This window comes from Leuciscus leuciscus, assembly GCF_965113295.1.
Source record: "Leuciscus leuciscus genome assembly, chromosome: 16".
Taxonomy (NCBI): Eukaryota; Metazoa; Chordata; class Actinopteri; order Cypriniformes; family Leuciscidae; genus Leuciscus; species Leuciscus leuciscus.
In genome coordinates, this window is record NC_138740.1 from 13645940 (window position 1) to 13669104 (window position 23165).

Consider the following 23165-nt stretch of genomic DNA (forward strand, 5'->3'; position numbering starts at 1 on the left):
AACTTGTTTTCACGGAGAAGGAAGACGCAACTGACAGATGACTGACGTTATAGGCACGGGAAAACCCCTTAACGGTTAACTGTTAAAAGGACAAGATATCGCAGCGGACATTCAAACGGATTATATTATGACGACTATAGGACTGACCTGAAGGAAAATGCAATGTCTACTGTGAATGCAGGTAACGTTAACTTTACACTCGCTTTCTCGATCTCTCACAATACTCCACTATAGCTTCAATGAACAATATCAATGAGATCACACATGTGTTTAAGTTGCTAAGAGGTGTTTGCTAGGGGTGTTGTAGTGATACATAGAACCATTGGGTGAAGCGGTCATAGCCGTGTTTTATCGTGAATAAAGCACAGCTATTGACCAATCAGAATCAAGGATTGGAACTAACCATTTAATAATATATTATATTATATTATATTATTCATCTGTCAAGATCCGTTGGCATCTTAATTTCACACATACTTGCTTCATGGGAACACTAGTGGTGGCAGGAGGATTCTCGACGGCTCTCAGCTGTTGATGAATCGTTTTCACTTTGACCAGGTCAACAGCCGCCACTCCAAACTCGCTCTGCCACACTCTGTGCACCGTGGAGAGAACATTCTCCTCACAGGGCTTAGACCAGGTGTGCGCAGAAGTCGCGGTCCAGGTGACCACATCTGTATCTGCCAGTCTTTGAGTGAGGATCTCATTAACGCAGAACATCAGTCTGTGACCCTGTGAAGAAGAGGAGAGAAAGATTCTTTTGGTACACTGAACACTGATAATGTTTCTATAGTTACAATGAATATGCTATAGGGAGAAAAAGGCAACATTTACCTTAGAATAAATGTTGGTTAGACAAACACACTATTCATAGTAATAATATTAAAGGAACACGCCGACTTTTTGGGACTTTAGCTTATTCACCTTATCCCCCAGAATTAGGCAAGTCCATACATACCCTTTTTATGCTTTTGTATAGTCACAGCGTGTGCAAATAACAAAGTCACATGAGACACAGCCATCTTCTAACCGTATACATTCTGGGAACTATATTCTCAGAAGGCGAAGCACTGCTACTTGGGCGGAGTGATTTGCTCGCAGCACCTGTGAAGGCCCGTGGTGAAGAGCAGAGAGTTCTCTCAGAGTTGGAGTAAATCACTCCGCAGAAGTAGCAGTGCTTCGCCTTCTGAAAATATAGTTCCCAGTATGTATACGGTTAGAAGATGGCTGTGTCTCATGTGACCTTGTTATTCGTACATGCTGTGACTATACAAATCACAACATGTAAATAGGAAAATGCTGGCGTTATTTTGTCACTTATTGGGAGCAGTATGCTAGCTGGAGCCGTTTACCTCCAGTCTTTGTGCTAAGCTAGGCTAGCGGTGGGTGCGTCAGAGAGTTACGGCACGCACAGAGATGAAAAGGGTATGTATGGACTTATCTAACTCTGGGGGATACGGTGAATAAGCTAAAGTCCCAAAAAATCGGCGTGTTCCTTTAATTATTTATCATATATTAGATATTTTATTGTCTTTTATATTGCTTTTGCCTCAAAAAAAAAAGAAAAAAAGACAACACTTGAAAATATATTTTTCTTCCCTTGTAAAACCGTAAATGAATTTATATCAGTGCCAGTTTAGCTTACTAATTTATTGAATATACATGTATATCTAAAAACCAACAGCTGGAAACAAACCAAAAGCGAGTCTTGCGTCCTCAGGACTTCCTGTGCTGTGGCCCAGTCCTGGGAAAGCATCAAGTCTTTGGCGCACCTCAGAGAGAGAGAATGTGCGAGCTCACTTTCTCCTGATACCCACGCCAGATTAGCCGCTGTCTTCAGCGACATCACATCCCCTTTCTTGGCAATGACTTTAGCTGCATCAAAGCTCGAGTCTGCGGCGAGGTAACTGGCAGGTGAAGGAAGAAAATACTTTGGTATCAGTCAAAAAAATAAAAAATCTTTAGTCAGTTTCAATTATATTACCCCATTGACTGTATACAGCAATTTAAATCATACCACAATATTATACATACAATATTATGATATGGTACATTCATGTTGACTGAGATCGAGTTAAAGGGATAGTTCAGCCAAAAATAAATGTTCTGTCATCATTTTCTGATGATGTTGTGCAAAGAACAGTGACCCGACTACTTTGAAAATCGGCATTAGTTATTAACATTAGTCAAAATATCTTCTTTTGTGGTTAGAAGAAAGAAATGCATACAGGTTTGGAATGACATGAGTAAGGGTTGACAGAATTTTCATTTTTGGGTGACTATCCCTTTAATTTTAGAAAGTACATTTTAAATCATTAACTTTATTACCAAAAATGTAATATTAAGCAGCCCAACATTTTGCATGCATAATTCATTTCAAACAGACCATTTAAAGGGATCATGAATTGAGAAATCAAATTTTCCTTGATCTTTTGACATGTAAGAGGTCACAGTATACATATACACTATATATATATATGCTAATGTGTTTTCACTCACCATTTTGCCGCAGTAGCATAATGGCCATCCTTCTCCAGCACTGCAGCCCAGCTCATGTACAGATCCTTCAGCACAGGGTCCTCTGGCTGGAGTCTGGCTCTGGCTAAAGCGATGGCCTCGCTGAAGATTTATTGCAAAAACAAACGTGAACCTTCAACTCAGGCCAAACACCATTAACATGACAAACAATCGCTTATTGTGATGTTTCTAACCGGTAGAACTGGTGGCCCTTCAGAAGGTTGATGGCCTCATAGAGTTTATGGATGGAGACGAGATGTGACGCTGCTTTGAGGAACTGCTCTTGGTGGCAGAGCTGCTTCACATACGCCTCTACAGTCCTGGCCCACACTTGGTATCCCGCTGAGAGAGGGTCAATGACAAATAAAGATGTCCAAGAGAAAAGGAGAAATCTTTTTTGGGTTATTCTACTAGACATTTCAAAACCTACAAAAAACTTGTTTTTCTATGATTTTCCTGTCATATTTTCCTGCATGCTGGTTACACCACACTGACTGGCCAATATTCTCAAAACTGCTTCACTGCATTTTTAGAAAGAAATGATAAAATATTAAAGTCCCCCTGTAGTCAACAATTTTATCCCCTAAAACTCGTAGTTGATCACCAAAATGACATATTTAAGCATTTTTTCCTTGAAAAAACATTTCTTCATGCCTTAAAATAGCTTTAATGTAACTACACCCTTGCCTCATTTAGTATACGCGGTTCTATGAATATGCAAATGAGCCCCGCCTCCACTAGCTCAGAGATTCACTCGTTGACGATCACACGTTGACCTGATTGGTTACAAGGTAGTTTGTGACGTCAGAAACACCAGCGATTTCAAACAGAGTTTTTGAGACTGTTTTTGGTTCACTGCAGTTTTAAGGAGAAAATACTCAGCAATGATGGTATTGACTTATTGGTGTTGGCATATTAAAAACACCACATAGACATAAACAACAGTAAAAGCTTGACATTCACCACAGGGGGACTTTACGCATTTTTCCAAGAAAATGTTGCTTCAGACCTTTTTTCTTTTTTTTTTACAATCTCTGGACAGTAACACCACCTTGAATTTTTTACCCCACAACATTTTCTTTATGACGTTTAAAAAATAAAATAAACATTAATTTAAATATATTAAAATAATACTTTTTACAAATAATTATACAAATAATTTCATAATAAAATTTTTATTTTTCTTAGTAAGTATTTTGAAGTAAAAAGTAAAACAATAATATACAAAAATAATAATAATAATAATAATAGTATAAAATTTAATTATACAATTTTGAACTAAAAATGTGTTCATCAGTCATAATACCACAAAATGTCTCACCCATTGGAGCTAAACTGAGGAGGTGGTCAGTCAGCTCTCCTTTCTCCACAGCAACATTTATTGCTCCAATCACGTCTCCTTTCCACAGCCTCAGATACACCATTGAGTCATAATGACCAGCCTCCACGTGGCTCTCCTCTGTTCAAAACACCACAATGAACTTAACACTGCTTCCAAATCAATGATGCCCGATTCACCTCAGATCTTCAGCATCCGAGCACAGCAGATATTGACCCCGCACTGGGCCCGACTCACCTTCCTCCTGAAACATCCTGTAGAGGGCATCCCTGTCCGTGAACAGGCCGAGCTGAATATGATCTCCAGATCCTGGAACACAAGCTCCGCTTTGCCCTGAGGAGCAGAAGGGAAAGGAAATGCGCTATACACATGATGACCACATATTTACTCTCATTTTGTCACTGCGGAAGTTTAAATCTTTAAATTCCTCATTGATCTACATGAGAAGAAAAGCTTGTACTGCAGCGATAATGCCATCTGATACCATAAATGTAATTTCCATATTCATAAACCTACCATTCTACCAGACTACCATTCAAATGTTTGGGGAAAGACTTAATGCTTTTCATACAGACCCCACATTTTTTTAACAGAACATGAAAGTCCAAAGTAAATAATAGAATCCCATGGTATTACTTTGGTACATGACCAAAACAACATTTAATTTTTTTTGTTAATGATGTTTCAGAAAGTTCACAAATATCATTCAATTAATCTTGTTCCATTTCATCTGCCTTTTCTGCGACAGAAAGCGTCTCAGCAGGACAACTGCATCATTATACCATAGTAAACATTCCAGAGAATAATTTTTTAATTATTGATTTAGCAGACGCATAATCAAATCTAGTTTCTTAAGGCTCGCTTACACCAAGGACGATAATTATAATGATACTGAAATGATAAATATAAATATATATAAATATCATTCTAAATATTAAGAATAGCAGAGTCCACACCACAACTATAACAATAACAGCGAAGAGGAACAATATCGTTGGAATCGCTTCCAGAATGATTTTTTTCCAGCTGATGAGCGATAAAAACATTAACAGCCAGATATAAATCAGAATCCATCCTGCTTTAAGAGCTGGAGCATTTAAAGTGGCAAATTACATAAGTGCAGCGCGCTTATAATAAACAGAACAATTTCATCCGCTGGTGTGGATGCTAATATAGTTCTAGTTCAGGGCTCCTGACTAACATTTGAGAGCAGTAGCACTGGTGCCACAGATAGTTCTAAAGTTCTAACTTTTATTAACAGAAGTAACATGTAAAAAACAGATTTTTTATAGAAAATTTAAATTTTTAGTCATCACATTAAAAATAACACTTTAATTGGATAATATTTAGAGCCATGAAGTGCTGGAAAAAGTGTGAAGCACTTGAAAGTCCTTGAAAAGTGCTTGAATTTCACTCTCAAAAGGTTGTACGAACCCTGAATGAATACAGTAAAACATACGACTATTTCTGCCACAATACCATGGTTACAGTTAGCGTTACTACATTAAATCCATGGTGAATGTTGGTGATTTGTGGACTGAAAAGCCTTTCATAACTCATATGTGGTACAATGTTTCTCCTGGTTTCCAGGTCAGCACTATTTGACCTGATATGGTTAATAACAGAGAATTCTGCACTGAATTTGAATGTTTCTCATTAGATCTTGCAGTAATGTTAATACTGCTGTGAATCCAAACACTTTCTCACTGGATCACCCAGCGCTGTGTAGTAACGGTGTCATGTGATCGAGATAACGACCACGAGTAAAACTGTTGTGAGCTCTTATCAGTTGGGCATCATGGTGGTTGCACCAGTGCAAACTCTAACAAAATTTAGTCACGCCAGCAAGAAAAAAGGTCCCAAATTTGACCATTTGGTCGCAGTCTGGAGCCGTGTAGTTATCTTGACTGTTATCGTTCTTGTTGTGAATGGGCCTTTAATGTTTCTACATGTTTTTAAGCTCCTGACTTACCATGCGAGTGTCTCACAGCAGCGAGCGTCAGACAGTCTTGCTGAAGTTCCTCTTTGGGTCGGTGATCCATAGAAGTACTGAGCGGGAGAATGGAGCGAGGCTTTCTCTTTTTTAAAGACAGATCTAAAATGAACAACAAATGATATAACGTAATAGTTTTCTCAGAGCAGGTTTGATGTCGATGACGACAAACAAACACCATAGGGTTTAAAGACCCAAGTTATTTAATTATTTATTCATTTAAATGTATTCATTGATTAATTTGTTAATTAACAATAATAAATAATAAGTCATATGAGAAAAATCTACTTTTTACTGTTAATAATAATTGCTATTACAGTTGCCAAGCAATAGAGCATCCAGTCGCAATTATTATGGAATGAGAGGTCATTCATTTTGGAGCATTTTGTAACTAATAATGTTTTTTTTTGTTTTTTTTGCATGATACGTTTAAAAATAATCTTTATCCCACATCAATAACAGCTAAACTTTTAGTACATTGTACCAAACAATTGTTTTTTGACGCAAGTACATGTAGTTAAAGACATCCAAGTGGGAAAGAAGAAAATATTGACTGCACACATTAAGGCAGAGACCGACCTGATTTCTCTCTTTTCTTCTCCTCTTTGACCTCCCTTTTAACTGCATGGATGAACTTTTCTCCATTCTGAACCCTCTCAGTGCCACGCGTGTCCACACTGCTCTCTCTGGACCAGCCTGTGACCCCAATGATAAAGGTTATTCATCACACAACACCCAGACAGCCGGAGTGACATTTCAAAGACGGCGCTGGAATCACAAAAGCGAGAGGAAGCGGAAGAGACAGCGAGAGATGAAAGAGAGAAAGACGGGCCGTTACCCGTGACGGAAGGAGCGTCTGTGTTCTCCTTCTCTTCCTCTTCGTCATTGTCAGACTGGCCCTCTTCTGCTCCGCTGCCTGCTGTCCCTTTCATTTCTTCACCTAAAGCTAATTCACTTTCTTCCGCCTTCAACCCTCCTTTTCCTGGCGCCTTCTTTTTCTTCTTGGGCTTTTTCTGAGGTCCTCTCTTTTTCTCTATCTCAACACGTTTTTTACCTGTTGATGAAAACATCAAAGTATGCGTATTTTGACGTTTATTCATGTTCATGTCATGGTCTAGTAATAAAGTGGAAGAAATGATTGGTTCACATGCCGCTTGAACTTAGGCTATACAGTGATGCCACATTAAAGAGTGACAAAATTACATTTATGGTTTGAATTTTATGATTAAACCAGACATAATTTGAAAGCTCAGACTTTCATTTCAAAAGTAACAAAGCTTACTGCAATTATTTAGTGAAGCTTGTTTCCGCCACAGAATGAAAAATAAAAAAGGTAATTGCGACTTTTTTATCTCAGAATTGCGTGATATAAAATAGGGATGAGTCACGATTTTGGAATATTCGATTAGTTGATTTTATTATAGAATATTGAAAAGGTTGTGTGATTATTGTCTTTTAAAAAATCCCCATGTTTTCGGTGCTGATGCGGTGGTGCGTTCATGTAACCAGATACACGCGTTCATGTAACCAGATGCTGTAAATAACACATTTAAAAGCTGTCAATCAACTCTCAGACGACAGAATGAGATATGCCTACACATTTTCTCACACCAGAGCATGTGAGCGGAGTGGTAATATTTCCTCCAGAGTGGAGAGCGCCTTTATGAAGATTTCGCTCCGCTCGTTCATTCTGATCTGTGCAACAGTCTAATCACATATTTATATTAATTTAATTACTGAAATATATATGGGAGAGAATACTAAACCATAATGAGCGTTTTCGTAATATATTGCCTATTCCGCACTCAAGTGCACGCATAAAGCTTGCCACAAAGAACCGGCAAAAGTAATGATTGTGCATGAGGCATTTTAATTGTTTATTAATAAACGAATGTTTTCTGTGTCAGTGTCGGCTGCAAAAATAAAGTTGACGATGCTGACTCACGATCTTCACAGTGAACGCACCTATAGAGAGAAATGCACACTTCATACGGATTAGCCTACATAAGCAGAGAGCAGCCCATTTCTTTTCGTTTAGATTTTTTTGTTTAAAAGTAGACATTTCAAGCTTTCTATAGATATATTTCTCAGGTCTGTGAGGAAAGTATACGCTGAGTTTCAGTTCATTTATGAGACGAGCTCCAGTTCACGAGCAATGCAAGTGATCACGCCTCCATGTCGTGATTATATTGTTTGCTATATTTGCTTCTTATTTATGAAATCCAGGCAATTGGTTGATGAAACATTGATTAAAATTGCGTGCATGTGGGGGAGGGGCGCAATTTTCGAATAATAATCTAATAATACCCAGCGATCTTCGAATATTATTTTTGCTTGAAATGCCCATCCCTAATATAAAATCGCAATTGTGTGTTATAAAGTCAGAAATGCGCGATGTAAACTCGCAATTGTGAGATAAAAAGTCGCAATTATCTTTTAAAATGTTTTATTCTGTGGCGGAAACAAGCTTCCATAATTATTGGATGGTATGCGCGCTATAAAGAAAGTTTAGTGAAGTTTTGTTCTTGCATCAACTGAAAACAGCATAGACTAAAAGATGTTGGTTCATCAAAATAAAGATGAAAACGAGAAATCGATATGGTCAACTCAGACAGTGTTAAACCAACGTTTCAGTCAATGACTTTGGCTGGTTTCGGACCAAACCAAAAATTTGTTTCCATTGAATATGTTTGTTTGCCGAAGTTTCGGTGCATCACTAGTTGAATATCACGATATACATACTCTTGGGAGGTGTGACGTGTTCCTGCTTGGATATGGCCCATTCCTGGAGGGTGAAGTCATCTCCACCGGTCCAGATCAGATCTGGGTGAACAGCGGACCACTGGACGCACATCAGTCGGCCTGAGTGACCCCTGTAGTTACACAACGGCTGCTCTTTCAGCACATCCCACACCTGTGAACAATGAGTTTTTACACACTAATAAAATTGAATTTGTATTTCTTCTCGACGATGGATTATCCAAAACGCATGACTATTTAAAGGGGTCATTACATAAGAAACCAAATTTGCCTTTTGACATATAAGAGGTCTGTGTACATTCTGCAAGTTTCATAGCGTTAAACATCCTCTTCATTATAAACAAAGCACTTATTTAATACCGGATGTGAACACATTATAATCACTAGCTACGTTTACATGGACACAATCGGAATGAAATCAATCCGATTGATGAATCCGAACAAGGTGTTTACATGACTGATAAATAAAGTAATCGGATTGATGTGCGTGTTTATATGTCACAAGTTTCAAATCGGATCTGATGTTTTGACATGCGCACACTGCACGAATATACAGAGTTTCCCGCTTTTCGCGCATAAATATTCTCCTCTATTGGTTCTTTATTTGTTTTAAACAGCAGACGTAATATTAATTCGTCTCTGGTCATAATTTAGAGCATATTAACCGTTTTGCCGTGCTGCTTATCACGCAGTAAAAATGCCCCTCCCCGCGGCCAAAACCAGTCGTCTGTGGATGACAATCCAAAACAAGGACTGGTGGGACGTTGTCCTGCTTCACTTCACAGACGCGCGAATGAAATGAGAATTTTAGAATGACGGGAAACTTATTAATATGACACTTTATTCAACAGGAAGAACAGCTCGTTCCGCGCGTCATACGTCATTACGCTAGTTAACGTCATCGCACATGCACAGTCCTTTCAGTTTCGGTTTTCAATCCGACCAAGTGTTTACATGTTCTCTCGATCGGATTACAAAAGGGATAAACCACCCCTTTCAATCCGATCGAAATTTCATTCGGATCGAGCTCAATCGGATCGATTAAGGTGTTTACATGAAGGTTTTTTAGTCCGATTGAGCCGTCAATCCGATTATAAGTGTCCATGTAAACGCAGCTACTGACACAGTTTACACTGGATATAGTATACAATACAGATTCGCATTCAATTTCTGACATACTCCACACGCTTGTGTCTTCCGACAACAGGACAAATTGAAGAGTGAAATAGCGTTTGCTTTGAATTGAAATGGCTTGTTTGTGGCTCTGTAGAGACTTTAGAAGGATCCCAGCATCGGAAACAAGTGGATGGGTTATTTTAATGGCGTCCCGGATTGCGTTGAAGGATTATATGTTTGTTCGGAGCATTTTGTTTTGTAAATGATGCACAGTGTAATGGAGAGTTAGCAAAGTAAATGATTTTAGAATTCTGTCGTCTATAAATGACATTTTTATACCGATAATGTTTTCAAAACACTTACTCATGTGCAATAGCGAGTGGGTGTTTATACGGTTTCCTATGCAATGATGTTAGCCAATCATAACAGTGGCCGTTTACTGACAAGCCTTAAAGGAGCCGCCCCTTAAAAACTGATTATTTCAGACAGAGGTTCAGAATAAAGGTTAAAATGTATATTTTTATATAAGTGAACCTCATGGAACATATACAAAATACAAAACAACAAAACAATAACATGACCCCTTTAATATAAACCATATTTTCATAAAAATTCCAGATAAAATAACCTTGAATTCGATTATATTACTGCGACATAAAATGTTTTTAAACCTTAAAAACGTATAAATAATAAATAAAAGTGTAACTTGCCTGAGAGGTTCCGTCATAACATGCCGTCACCAGACGCCCATCGTGATGGGGACTCCAGGCTAGGCCGGTGATTTTGTTAGTGTGACCAGAGAGAGTTCTGAAAGGTTCAGTCACCAGCACTGGATTCTCTGATGGGGTTTCTGTAAGTGAAAAATCTTAATAAGAAAAACAAGCAAATTCAAAGCCCTGATATACTTCGAGCTAAATCGAAGAACGAACTAGTGTGACGTCACTTTGAGAAAAATCAGAGTGGTTTCTGAAGCTTGCCAAAGTGAACTTTCGTTACGTAATAGGTGGGTGTGGCCTTCTTTGATGAGGAAATCTTCTCTCTGGTTCATTTCTTCTGTTCAGTCCGTCGAGGTCAAACATGAACACACCGGAGAGCTACTTTACAGTAGAAATTTAAGTTGTAATTCTAATTGAAAGCAACACTAGCCAGGTTTCCATTCAAGGATTTTTTGTGGAAAAAGGTTTAGTTCTTTAAAATGGTTACCGATATCACTGATAGTAATGCCATTTATCAGTCATTTATCAACAATATTTTTTTACAGTGTATAAATTCAGAATAGGTCGTTGTTTCTCCCATTTTTAAAATAATAGGCCAAGACTTATTTTCAATCTACAGTCTAAATAGGACCAAACCTCTATCTGTTTCTGAATATTGCAAGTATTGATCTGAATAGCCTAAATAATGAAGTACAAAAAAAAAACATGACACCTGTTAATAAAAAGTAGTTTATATATAATTTAATAATGTATAATAAAGTTTCGATTCAAATGGATCTTGAAAATCTCTCCAGCTTGTCAAATGAAGGCCGTTCTGAAAGACTGAACATTTCACTGTACCAATCTTTTTCAAGGACCCTAAAATTTTGTCCTGACCTGTGTCCAAACCCATGGGCACAGAAAAACAGTTACATGCATGCAGTCCTGTCAGACAAACTGCTCCACTTCGCTGTCGTCTTCTAATATTTACTAATTCAATACCATTAAACCAGCCTATTTGTGAAAATAGTAAGGACCAAACGAATTTCATTTGTCTCATTACATATATTTGCAACATACGTGAAATTATGTGATATATAAGTGTCATTATGTGATACAACAAAACTTATTCAACAATGCATACTTTTTAGGGGTGACTTCATTATGCACACCATTTCATTGGTAAAAGGCCAATTGTATGGAAAGAAGCAGGAGACGGGTAATTTCGCTAAACATATTTTTATGCATATTAACTTTGCCGATAACAAAACTGCGAAAAAACTGGATGGAAACTTGGCTACTGATGCTGTCTTTTCATGTTTAATACTGTGAAGCTACTTGCTTTAAAACAACATGTATTGTATAAAGTGGTATATAAATAAACATGATGTGACTTGAATGTAATGCTGTGCAAAAGTTTGTGCAAACATATCCATATTGCTGTGATTAGATGCTTTCTTAACTGCTGTTTTCTCACAGCTGTAATTATTGTTGTGTTTATTTTGTTATTGAGAGGAAACGATGCAGCACATGTTTACATATTCCAAATACTAACTGCTAAAAGTATTACAATAAAAAAATATTGTGTGCGCTCTGTAAACATTAGGGCTGGGGGCGATACACCTATCTCCTGATTCGATACTATAACGATACTTGGGTGCCGATACAATATGTATAGCGATTTTTTTTTTAAGAATTGCGATTCTACAAGTATTGCGATTCGATACTGCAATATTTTGCAATTTTTTTAACATTAGACCATCGGGAAAAGTTAAATCATACACTTATACAGACTGTACATGATGTATAAGATGAGTCATATTTACAAAAACAAATCATCACTTCTTTCTGACTTTTATTTAGCATCCATCAATACTACACTCTCTTGAATAAATGATTCAATTACAATCACTTGTCGCCACTTAGTGGTGAAACAATGTAATCGATAAATGCGTTATTTTAAGCACCAAGTTTCTATCAAAAGCTGATTTTGATTGCTATCATAGACATCAGTGTTCATAATTGAACTTTAAACTTTTATCCAAGTACTTCTATGATAATTTTAACTATTGTATCACAGACATAATGACACTATGAGGTTGAAAAGACTGTTTGTGAAGCTGTTTCATGACAACTCTCTCCGGGTCAGCGTCAGTGCCAACACAGCTTTGAATGTTGCGATATGATTTTGTCAAAGTTTAATAGACAGACGAATTGAAAGATCGCGTGGGTGTTTGAATCGAGATCACAGTCTTTTGAAGATGATTCGTGCAGCTCTATTGTCTTATCTCTCTCTCAGCATACGAGTAGCGCGAGGGCTTTTCAGTGCTTTCAGTCTCACATCTCTTCCACGCGTCCACTTGGGATATTACGTCACTCAACACTCATAGATAACGACACAATTCATCATCTGTTGGAACGAAAGTGGCTAACTTCTGTCAATCTCATCTACAAGCAAGGACAAAAATAAAACAATTGAATTTGAATGAATATCGATTATGGAATAGAAAAAAATCGATTTTAGAATCGTAAAAAAAAAAATAAAAAAAAAAATTTAAATAAATTTAAAAATCAAGATAGCTAGGTGAATCTCCCAGCCCTAGTGAACATGATAGTTATTGTAGTTCTACACTAAATGCGAGTATGCATTTACTCATCTCACTTGCACAAGAACATATTCTGTATTCCTGAAAGCAAAAACAGTGAAATGTAAATTCAAATAATAATAATAAACGGAGCAATTCCAAAAGGGTCCTCACACCATCAGTGTTTGGGCCCTTAATATTATGCAAACCTGCAATGATTAAATAGGTTAAATTACACAAATATACTTTATGTGTTCAATCTTTATGTATTCAAAAAGTAACAAGTCTTACACAGAACAACCTCCTGGACAACAACCAGTCTGGTTTCATAAGCGAACACTCAACTGGGACTGCCCTGCTCTCGGCAATGAAGCTCTGAAATTGGCAAGAGCAGCTTCCAAATCCTCAGTACTCATCTTGCTGGATCTGTCTGCTGCTTTGGACACAGTTAACCACCAGATCCTCCTGTCAACCCTCATGACGAAGGGCATCTCAGAAACTGCACTCCAGTGGTTCAAGTCTTACCGATCAGGTATGTCCTTCAGGGTGTCGTGGAGAGGTGTCTAAGTTGCAACATCTAGTTACTGGGGTGCCTCAGGGCTCAGTGCTTGGACCACTTTACTTCTCCATCTACATGTCATTGCAAGGATCTGTCATTCAGAAAAATGTTTTTTCCTATCACTGCTATGCTGATGACACACAACTCTACCTGTCATTACAGCCAGAGGATCCAACAGTAGCTGCTCGCATCTCAGCCTGCCTGACAGGCATTTCTGGCTGGTAGAAGGACAACCACCTTCAACTCAACCTTGCAAAGACAGAGCTGCTTGTGGTCCAGGCCAACCCAACACTACACCACAACTTCTCCATTCCGCTGGGTTCGTCAACCATAACTCCATCAAGGTCAGCCAGGAACCTTGGAGTTGTGATTGTTATACTTCACAGACCACATTGCTAGAACTGTCCAGTCCTGCATATTTGCCTTATACAACATTAGGAAGATCAGGCCCTTCCTATCGGAGCATGCTACACAACTCTCTGTCCAAGCTCTTGTATATTAATGCTCTCTTAGCAGGCCATCCAGCATCAACTGTCAAACCTCTGCAACTGATCCAAAATGCTGCAGCTATAGTGGTCTTTAACGAGCCGAAGAGAGCACACGTCACACCACTCCTCATAAAACTGCACTGGTTGCCAATTGCCACCCACATCATTCCTACAGACCAACCACTGGCTCTGCACCCCTAAACCTTGCGTTCTGCAAGTGAACGGTGCCTTGTGGTACCCTTGACTACCCGGTGCCTTGACTGCTTATGCTCTCCTCATTTGTAAGTCGCTTTGAATAAATGTCTGCTAAATAAATAAACGTTAATGTAATGTCAATCTCCCGTTATTAACCAATTCAACCATACTGATAAGCAAAAATGACTAGATTCACTTTTTTTTTTTTTTTAAGAGTGTTGAACTCCCTCTACTGTACAGGTTTGAAATCCCTTCAGCATGAGGATTTTTCATTTCACTTTTGGTGTGAAAGGATCTTTACATTTGCCAAAAATAAAAAAATTAACTAGTTCTCAATTTAATTAAAATACAAACAAGCAAGCCCAGACCAGGTTAGTAAACATTACACAAAAGTAAGGTAACACATTTCCTTCCATAAAAAGTAACTAAGTAATGCAACTAGTCACTTTTTAGGTAGTAGGGTATTATAGTAACGCGTTACTTTTAAAAGTAACTTTGCCCAACACCGCCAGTAGTACATATTATGTATACTGTGCACAGTATGTACATTTTATTTTATTTTGTATGCATAGAATAGCTAACAAGAAAAACCCAACAATGATGAAGAGCCGATTCTCACCAATGGCGCTCCTGAGGTCATGGACGTATACTGTGGCATTACTGGAGCCGGACGCCAGGAGATACTGCAGCTCCTTCTGAGATGAGTGTTCATGGTGCCAGCGCAGAGAATTTATGATCTTATGATGCTGCTGCACTGTGCACAAGAGCTTCAGCATGGGAGCCTTCAACACCTCTATAGACCTACAACAAAAACCCTTATGGAGTGAGACACTTAATATAACCTCCGATAATGAGCTTTATTTGATGCATAATACTCTAAAATATTGTTGCATATGATACATTTCATATTTAAAGACTAAATTAAATCAAAATAGATTCTGGTCTTATTGTGCACAATTTATGTGTCATTTTTAATCTGACATTTCTCTGATGTTTTCTGATGTTGTAACTAAATCCATGTGGAATGAGAAAAATTATCTTAACAAGAAATATCTCAGCCTCATAACCCAATTAAATCCAGATGGAAACACTCAAGCCCCGTCCTACATAATTTCCTACTGAATGTAACATTTTCTCTGACTCCTCATTTGAAAATGAATCAAAACAACACTTTATAAGTATGTTCAATTTGTTAACATTAGTTAATGATATCATGAACTAAAAAATAAACAATACCATTACAGCATTGATTATTCTAGCTTAAAAGTAAATACAATTTGTAGACACTACCGTTCAAAAGTTTGGGGTTGGTAAGATTTTTTGATGTTTCATAAATTAATTCAATTCAAAACAATTCTATGATTTCACTCCCTATTCTAGCTCATGCAACTCTAAGCAATGTCTGAAATGTCCTTTTTTGAGCACTTGTGTTTGTTTGCCTTTTCACAATGAATCGCTTGCTGTATTCCTCATTTGTAAATCGCTTTGAATAAAAGCTTCTGCAAATTGAATAAATGAATAAATAAAAATACAGTAACATTGCGAAATATTATCAAAATTTAAAATATCTTTTCAATTTCAATATATTTTAAAATGTAATTTTAAAAAAGCTGAATTTTCAGCATCATTACTCCAGTCTTCAGTGTCACATGATCCTTCAGATATCATTCTAACATGCTAATTTGCTGCTCAAGAAACATTTCTTATTATTATCAATTTTAAATGTCAGTTGTGATACTCAGGATTCTTTGATTAATAGAAAGTTCAAAAGAACAGTTATTTGAAATCTAAATATTTTGTATAAATGTATTTACTGTCACTAATGTACTGAACAATTTAACACATTCCTGTTTAATAGTTTTAATTTCTTTCAAAAAGAAATATGACCCCATATTTTTAAATGGTAGTTATAGTACTATATTTGAAAGATTTCATGTTTTAGAAATTAACATCAATGTATTATGAATAAAACAAAAATACATAAAGAACAAATAGTATAGCAATTAATACATGATTAATAGATTAATACAATTAATATAAATGTATTACTAATGTTAACAAATTAAAACTTAATGTAAAGGGTTACCAATTAAGGTAACCTCAAAGAGAAAATGATTAACAATGGTTTGATTAACATTATTACCCATCTTCATTTCCAATGGCCAAAACGCTGCCATCCGGCTTCCAGCTAAGGTCCGTGTGTGGGGGGATCTTGTGCTGAAGAACAGAATAACTTTCTCAATATGAACAAATTTAATAAAGACAAATATGAACGGGCGACTTCTCATCTTACTTTGATGCTGTTAGTGTCTCGGATGAGTTTGTCAATGTTACTGGCCTCCCCTGAGAGTTTCCAGGGGTCGTGCTGGAAGATGACCCCCTCTCCGGCACAGCTGTATAAGCTGTAGGACGGCTTGTCTGCTGATCCCCCTGAGCCACACACGTACACAATTATTAGCGGGAACATCACCATTACTATTGCTCATCCCTTCAACAAACCCCTCTAAACAAACAAAAGCAATTATCTCCAGCCCCTCGAGCATCGGAGATGGATACGGTGATGAACGTGTCATTTGTCAGCAGCAGGGTGAAATTATGTTTTCATTCCTTGATTACCCAACAAACTCCACGGAGGGAAAGCAAGCAAGCATTTTGTTCACCCTCGCTCAATTACAGAGTGCGTTAAAGAGGAGCTGGGCATCACTTATTGCTGATGGATTGTTCTTGGCACCACTTCAAGTTCAATGTTTACTGGGTCATGCGGGTGTGTTTAATGAATTGACTTACCGAAAGACATGGGCGGCACAGGAGGGCCCCATGAAAGAGAGTAGATGGTTCTGCGGTGGTAAGTGCTTGAGATTTGAGGAGGTCTGTGTGTGAAAACAAATAATTAAGTGAAATGTGTAATTTTCCATTTTATGAAATGTATTTGAAAGTTTAATAACTCTGCCATAACTCTAAAAGTATTATTTTTCTATGATTGAATCTTGCATCAAAACGAACCTTAGGAATCGCATGATTTCATATGCATAAATACAGTTAAAAAATGCACGACTGTTGCTCTTACTTGTTAGAGTAAACTTCATATATGCCCACTTTACCATCATCGGTACCAAACGCCAGAGAGCCCTCTTTTAGTGGATGCCATGCCAACTGTAAGAGAAGTGAGCAAAAAAAAGTGGGCTTGATTTTAAACTAACTGAATGGCACTGTGGGAAATATAACTGTGAATTAAACCCATCTGACTCACAGCTGTGACTTTAGATTTGATCCCTTGCCAGAATGTCTTGATGTCATATTGGTTCTGAATAGACATGGTGTTCCAGACCCGAATCATGCTGTCTCCGACCCCTAGAGCCAGACAGCCGGTGCCCACCGGAGAGAAGCTGAGGCAGTACACAAACCCACCCAGAGTGGGCAGAGTCCAACAGCACTCCAGAGACGCCAGGTCCCAACACTTAATCTGAAATAAGACATCCATACAGAATAAATATATAAATATAAATCATCACAAATCTCAGAATAGAATTAAACAACATTTTTGGCATTAATAAGATTGGAATGTACACAGGCTTTGTCTTGGCAGACTAGTGAAGAGTGAAGGCTATTGCCAAAACATGCACATAAATATAGGGAATAGGATACAAGCTGCTGCATGGAAAGTAAGGAGAACCCCTTGGCAGAAGTAGGCAGGTGGTGCTGGGGAAGTAGGGGGGCTAGGAAAATTCTCATGGAGTTGAGCCAGCTCGTGTTGGAAATAAATATTTTGCGTTAGACTGATTGGCCATGCAGCTGGCTTTAGGGGAACCAATCAGTTGCTCTGAAGTGTTTCATGACTGAAATATGTATATAAACTTTTTTGTTTCTTTACTTTATTTTAAGCTAAATGTATCTCAATTGTACAACGAATACGTTTTCTTCATGCAATATATAATTGAATATTTTTTACCACCCAGAACACCCTACCAACCACCCAAAATACCCTAGCAACCGCCTAGCAAACACCCAGAACACCTAGCAACCGCCTAGCAACCATCCAAAATACCATAGCAACCACCTAGCAACTACCCAGAACACCCGCCTAGCAACACCATAGCAACCACCCAACATACCCTAGCAACCATCTAGCAACACCATAGCAACCCTCCAGAACACCCTAGCAACCGCCTAGCACCCGCCCAGAACACCCTAGCAACCGCCTAGCAACACCATAGCAACCACCTAGCAACACGTTAATAACCATCCAAAATACCCAAGCAACCACCTAGCAACAGCATAGCAACCACCCAGAACACCCTAGCAACACCATAGCAACCATCCAGAACACCCTAGTAACCACCTAGCAACCACCCAGAACACCTTAGCAACCCACTAGAAACACCCTAGCAACCATGCCTAATTTTGCCACTGCAAGCACCACTTCACATTTTCTTCAGGAAATGTACATTCTAGTTTAGTATTTATTTCTGAATTTGGGGTGAAAATACCCTAGATTCACCCACAACTTACTCCACATTATTGTAATAGCAATTTTTTTAACAAATAGACAAATAATGGTAGCACTTTATTTTATAGTCCTGTTCCCCATGGACATACTATGTACTTATTATAGTAATTAAAATAAATGGGTAATAACTAGATACTAACCCTGAACATAACCCTAAACCTAAACTTCTCACTAACCTCTGAATGATAACCCCTGTAATTACATTATATTAACCAGTTCTTTCTTAGGTAAGTACACTGCAAGTACACATATGTGAATGTACTGTAAAATAAAGTGCAACCCAAATAATTATGCATTATATATTTACTTCTCACACATTTTTGGAGAATGTTACTTACAAAAAGAATTGTGGTGGTATCACAATACACTGATGATACTCATATACCATGATATTGAAAGATTATCACATTTAAATTCCATGGTAATATCGTACCTCAGTTTTAGAAAATTTTATTTTTGTAGGGAGAAATAAAGGTTATTTATTCGGTATTGTGTTAGCCGAGTTTGCTGAAAATGGTTTACAAGCACATGCTAATGGAGGAGGATCTCACCTCTCGGTCCATTGAGGTGCTGAGCAGAAGTTCTCTGTCCCCTGAGCGAAATGAGCTCATGTTGAAGACGATACGGCTGTGATTCTCTCCATCTGGGGAACTGCCCAACAGACTCCACTTCTGCTTGCCTGACTTCACGAGATCCCACATTACGATCTCGCCGCTGCACGACAACATCCGCAGTGAGTCGACTCATGTTCGTTTACTGCAAAACATCCTCCAACACACAATAACCAAACACAACATACCCAAAACAGCTGGACACAATCTGTGAAGGTCTCCCTTTAGGCCAGTGGACTGTCAGCCAAAGTCTTTCCTTCAATGCTGGATCAACTCCCACTCCTCGTCTCTTCAGGAAGGGAAGTTTCAGCGTCATTACACCTGAAAAGAGACACACGGTGACCTCAATGACACTGCACCTGAAAGCTACAATAAACCAGTCTGTGCAATCTTTGGGTTATGAATCTTTCTTTGTCACCTTTGCCTCTGGCTGTGCTCCATATCCGCACAGTCTGATCTCGACTACCCGACGCCAGGTAACACCCCACTTCTGCTCCTTCTGTCGCCAAATTGCTTCCATCTACGGAAAGAGTCAAGGACATGTCACTTGTTTGTTTTTTTGTCCAATCTATTTTTGTCAGCCGAACTCCTTAGACATCAAATATTTAATTTAAGTAATACAGTATTTTAAGTTAATCTTTCAATAATTTAACGACACATTCGCATGTTCATGGTTCTCCAATGTCAGGTCACATGGTTCATATTTGGGTTCACTCTTTACAGGTAATACTGTATGTATGTCTTAAATTCTTCATTTTCAAACATATAAACGGTTTGAACATGTCAAATTCTCAAGCTTATACTGGGAATATTGAGGAAATCATGTAAACTGTGTGTGTTCGCACTTGTAGTTCGATTTGCTTTGTTCGTTTGGTCCGGACCAAAACAAAAAACATTTAGCCCTGTTCTGTTTAGCGTTCACATTTGCATTTTAACAGCGAACCTAAAGATACCAAACCTAAAGGCATAGGTATATGTTCACAACCTGATTGGTCGGATTTTATTACGCATATTTCGCGACGGAACTTACCAAACATCCAAAACAATGGAGTAATGCGCTCGTTGTTTGTGCGTAGCTCCATATGATGGTATTTTGACCATCTGAGAACTTGTGAAGAGCTTATAAAATGTGTAAAGGAGTCAAAACAGTGACAGGAATCCCTCCGTCACACACACACACACACACACACACACACTTGAAGATCTGCTGCAAGAAGGCGGCGTTTCTGTGATGGGCAATATCGCAACTGTGACGATAAAAAACAAGTATGCTTGAGCATTCTGTCCTTTTTAGGGTGGCATCTTGTGACATGTCCCATTTTTGGTTTGTTTACAAGTTTTTGTCAGTGTTGTGTTCAGATTTCATTCGAACCGCACCAGAGTTCATTTGGAAACGGACTGAGACCGCTCAAAAGATAGGTCTCGGTCCGCTTCTAAAGGAACTCAAGTGCGGTTCGAATAAAATATGAACTGTTTGGTGAGCACCAGGGTTCGGATGGCAGAGCTCATTTTAATTTAACCAAACCTGCCAAGTGTGAACACACCCAGTATGTCCACAAAAATTTTGGAAATTATGTGAACCTAGTGCACATTTTGTTCCCAAATACACATTAAACTCGCAGCGCAAAGTAGAAATGTAATTTATGAGACGCAGCATTTACTGTGAACAGAGTAGTGATATTTTAGCTTCATTGAGATACTATTTAAGTTTTTAATACATTTTTATTTTTATATTTTCTGTTTTGATGTTTTAGTAATTTTGTTGTCTGTTTTTGTCATTGCGATTTTATCACCACTTATGTTTTATTTTGATTAATTGCGCAGCCCCATTTGTTTATTTTAATGTTACATTCGATTGAATTAACCAGCTTTTCATCAAATCACAAACCCCCTGCAGTTCCCTCCATTTGAGAAACCCTTTATTCATTGATATAAAAAGACGTTAAAATTAAATTTTTTAACATCACGTGATGTTTTTATGTATTCAATTTACATATATATTCTGTGGAAGTCTCAGGACCAAAAAATGTTCGTCCAATCATTGCATTTGGTTGCTATTGCTAGCCGCTCGAAAATAACCTACCCTACCTTTAATAGTAATAACTTACTGAGGAAAGACGGATCTTGAAGTTGCTTACCTGCGTTTTCTTCTGACCGTCCGTATAGAGGCTCTTCTCTGGGACGAGGGCACCATGCCAACGCATGAATCTCATCATCATGCCCCCTCAGTCGATGAATCACCTCCCCTTTCTTACTGATGTCTATTACTACTATCATTCCATCCTTATACCTTTAGGAGGAAGCATACAATTAGCAAGCATCACTAAAGAGTCAGGGTCTCTCTAGGATCACAATTAAATAATAATATAACAAGGCTCTACCCCACTGCGATGTAGTTTTCTTCATGTGGAGAGCAGGACACGCAGAAGATTGTTCGAGGTTCAGGGAAGAAGCTCTGGGTGTCATTACTGCTGAGCCAATAGCACACCACGATGCCCTTCTCATCTCCTGTGACCAGCAGAAGTTTCTGCACTGGAGACCAGTGGACCGCAGTGATGGTGCTCTGTTCAAACACAAACACAGTCACCATCATTTTACATTTGTTGATCATGTACATGCAGGGCCTAAGACTAACTTTTTGCCACACCTGCCAATGGCCGGTGACTTAAGAAAATGTCCGGCATAACTACTTTTTACCAGCCATGAAACTGTTTTTGCAAAAACGGGTAGTTATGACACCAAAATGTTAGATACCAGTTCAAATTCACCATTTTTGCAGTTACAGAAATGTAATAAAGTAATCAAATGTAAAATAACACAGTCTTCACTGAATAAATTAAACATAGATTAATCCTTATTAAAGTTACAGTAGTTATTCAGTCAAGGGCAGTGGGTGATTTGTCTGTCTTTTGTTGTTTGATTAACAGGTATCCTATAAATATAGGCTGCTGTCACTTTAAGAGCTAATGCATGAATGCAATACACATGCGTTTTCTTTCTGAACTGTTTATGTTCACTTAAAACATAACTATGTTCACGAGGACAATTGCCAATATGGGCATTTTCAAGCACAAGAAGACGTGAAAGAGAGTTCAATTCAGTATCCGTGCGCTGTCTGAGACGTGGATTTATAAGCGCGAAGATGTTTGCACACAGAAAATTTCCCACACAGAGAGTAACTAAATTAGTTCCCTTTCGCGTCTGTTTGCGCTTGAGTATTTCAATTGGCAAGACTTAAAGGGCACCTATTATGCAAAATTCACTTTTACATGGTGTTTGAACATAAATGTGTGTTGGCAGTGTGTGTACACAACCACCCTAGAATGATAAAAATCCACCCAGTGTTTTTTTTACAATCTCAATAAATCATAAGCACTGTCTCAGAATGAGCTGTTCTCAGATTCAGCGCAATGTGACGTAGAATTGCGCAGGCCCCTCCCACGACTGTTGAGTGACACTTCAGTTTGAGCATAGACCCGCCCTGAGTGAGCTGGACACAGTCCGCCATTGTTCGACGCTTGAGCAGCTGTAGACAAGAATGTCTCCTAAGCGATTGAGGTGTTTTGTTGTTGGATGTCAGAATGAACATATCAGTCTTCATTTACTCTCGTTCTTACTCGAGGATGGATCAGTACCAACTGTTCGTGATCCAGCTTACAGTCTCCGGAGGAGCGACAGGACTAACGTTACTGACCACGGCAGAAATGAAAGTGAGAGCGCGCACTTTATGACAGCTCATCGAATAGTTTTACGGATTTACAGTGTACCAGTTTATTAAGCACAGACTGAAAAGGTGTGTA

The 23165-nt window shown here is 38.3% G+C and overlaps 1 protein-coding gene across 2 annotated transcripts in view; it reads right to left on the bottom strand.

The window, feature by feature from the left end:
- The window catches only part of gemin5 (gem (nuclear organelle) associated protein 5), a 30530-nt gene that overhangs the window by 5612 nt on the left and 1753 nt on the right, over positions 1-23165 (bottom strand). For both annotated transcript variants that reach the window (XM_082141204.1, XM_082141203.1), the window contains exons 3-24: positions 21747-21928; positions 21504-21655; positions 19784-19885; positions 19554-19686; positions 19306-19468; positions 17498-17710; positions 17315-17400; positions 17035-17117; positions 16541-16677; positions 16391-16464; positions 14867-15048; positions 10436-10575; positions 8592-8763; positions 6688-6903; positions 6429-6545; positions 5829-5951; positions 4094-4189; positions 3839-3976; positions 2712-2859; positions 2500-2619; positions 1697-1907; positions 478-732 (exon numbers count right to left, since the gene is read on the bottom strand). In XM_082141204.1, coding sequence (XP_081997330.1) covers positions 478-732; positions 1697-1907; positions 2500-2619; positions 2712-2859; positions 3839-3976; positions 4094-4189; positions 5829-5951; positions 6429-6545; positions 6688-6903; positions 8592-8763; positions 10436-10575; positions 14867-15048; positions 16391-16464; positions 16541-16677; positions 17035-17117; positions 17315-17400; positions 17498-17710; positions 19306-19468; positions 19554-19686; positions 19784-19885; positions 21504-21655; positions 21747-21928 — 3243 coding nt within the window. The remainder of the gene's footprint in view (positions 1-477; positions 733-1696; positions 1908-2499; positions 2620-2711; positions 2860-3838; positions 3977-4093; positions 4190-5828; positions 5952-6428; positions 6546-6687; positions 6904-8591; positions 8764-10435; positions 10576-14866; positions 15049-16390; positions 16465-16540; positions 16678-17034; positions 17118-17314; positions 17401-17497; positions 17711-19305; positions 19469-19553; positions 19687-19783; positions 19886-21503; positions 21656-21746; positions 21929-23165) is intronic.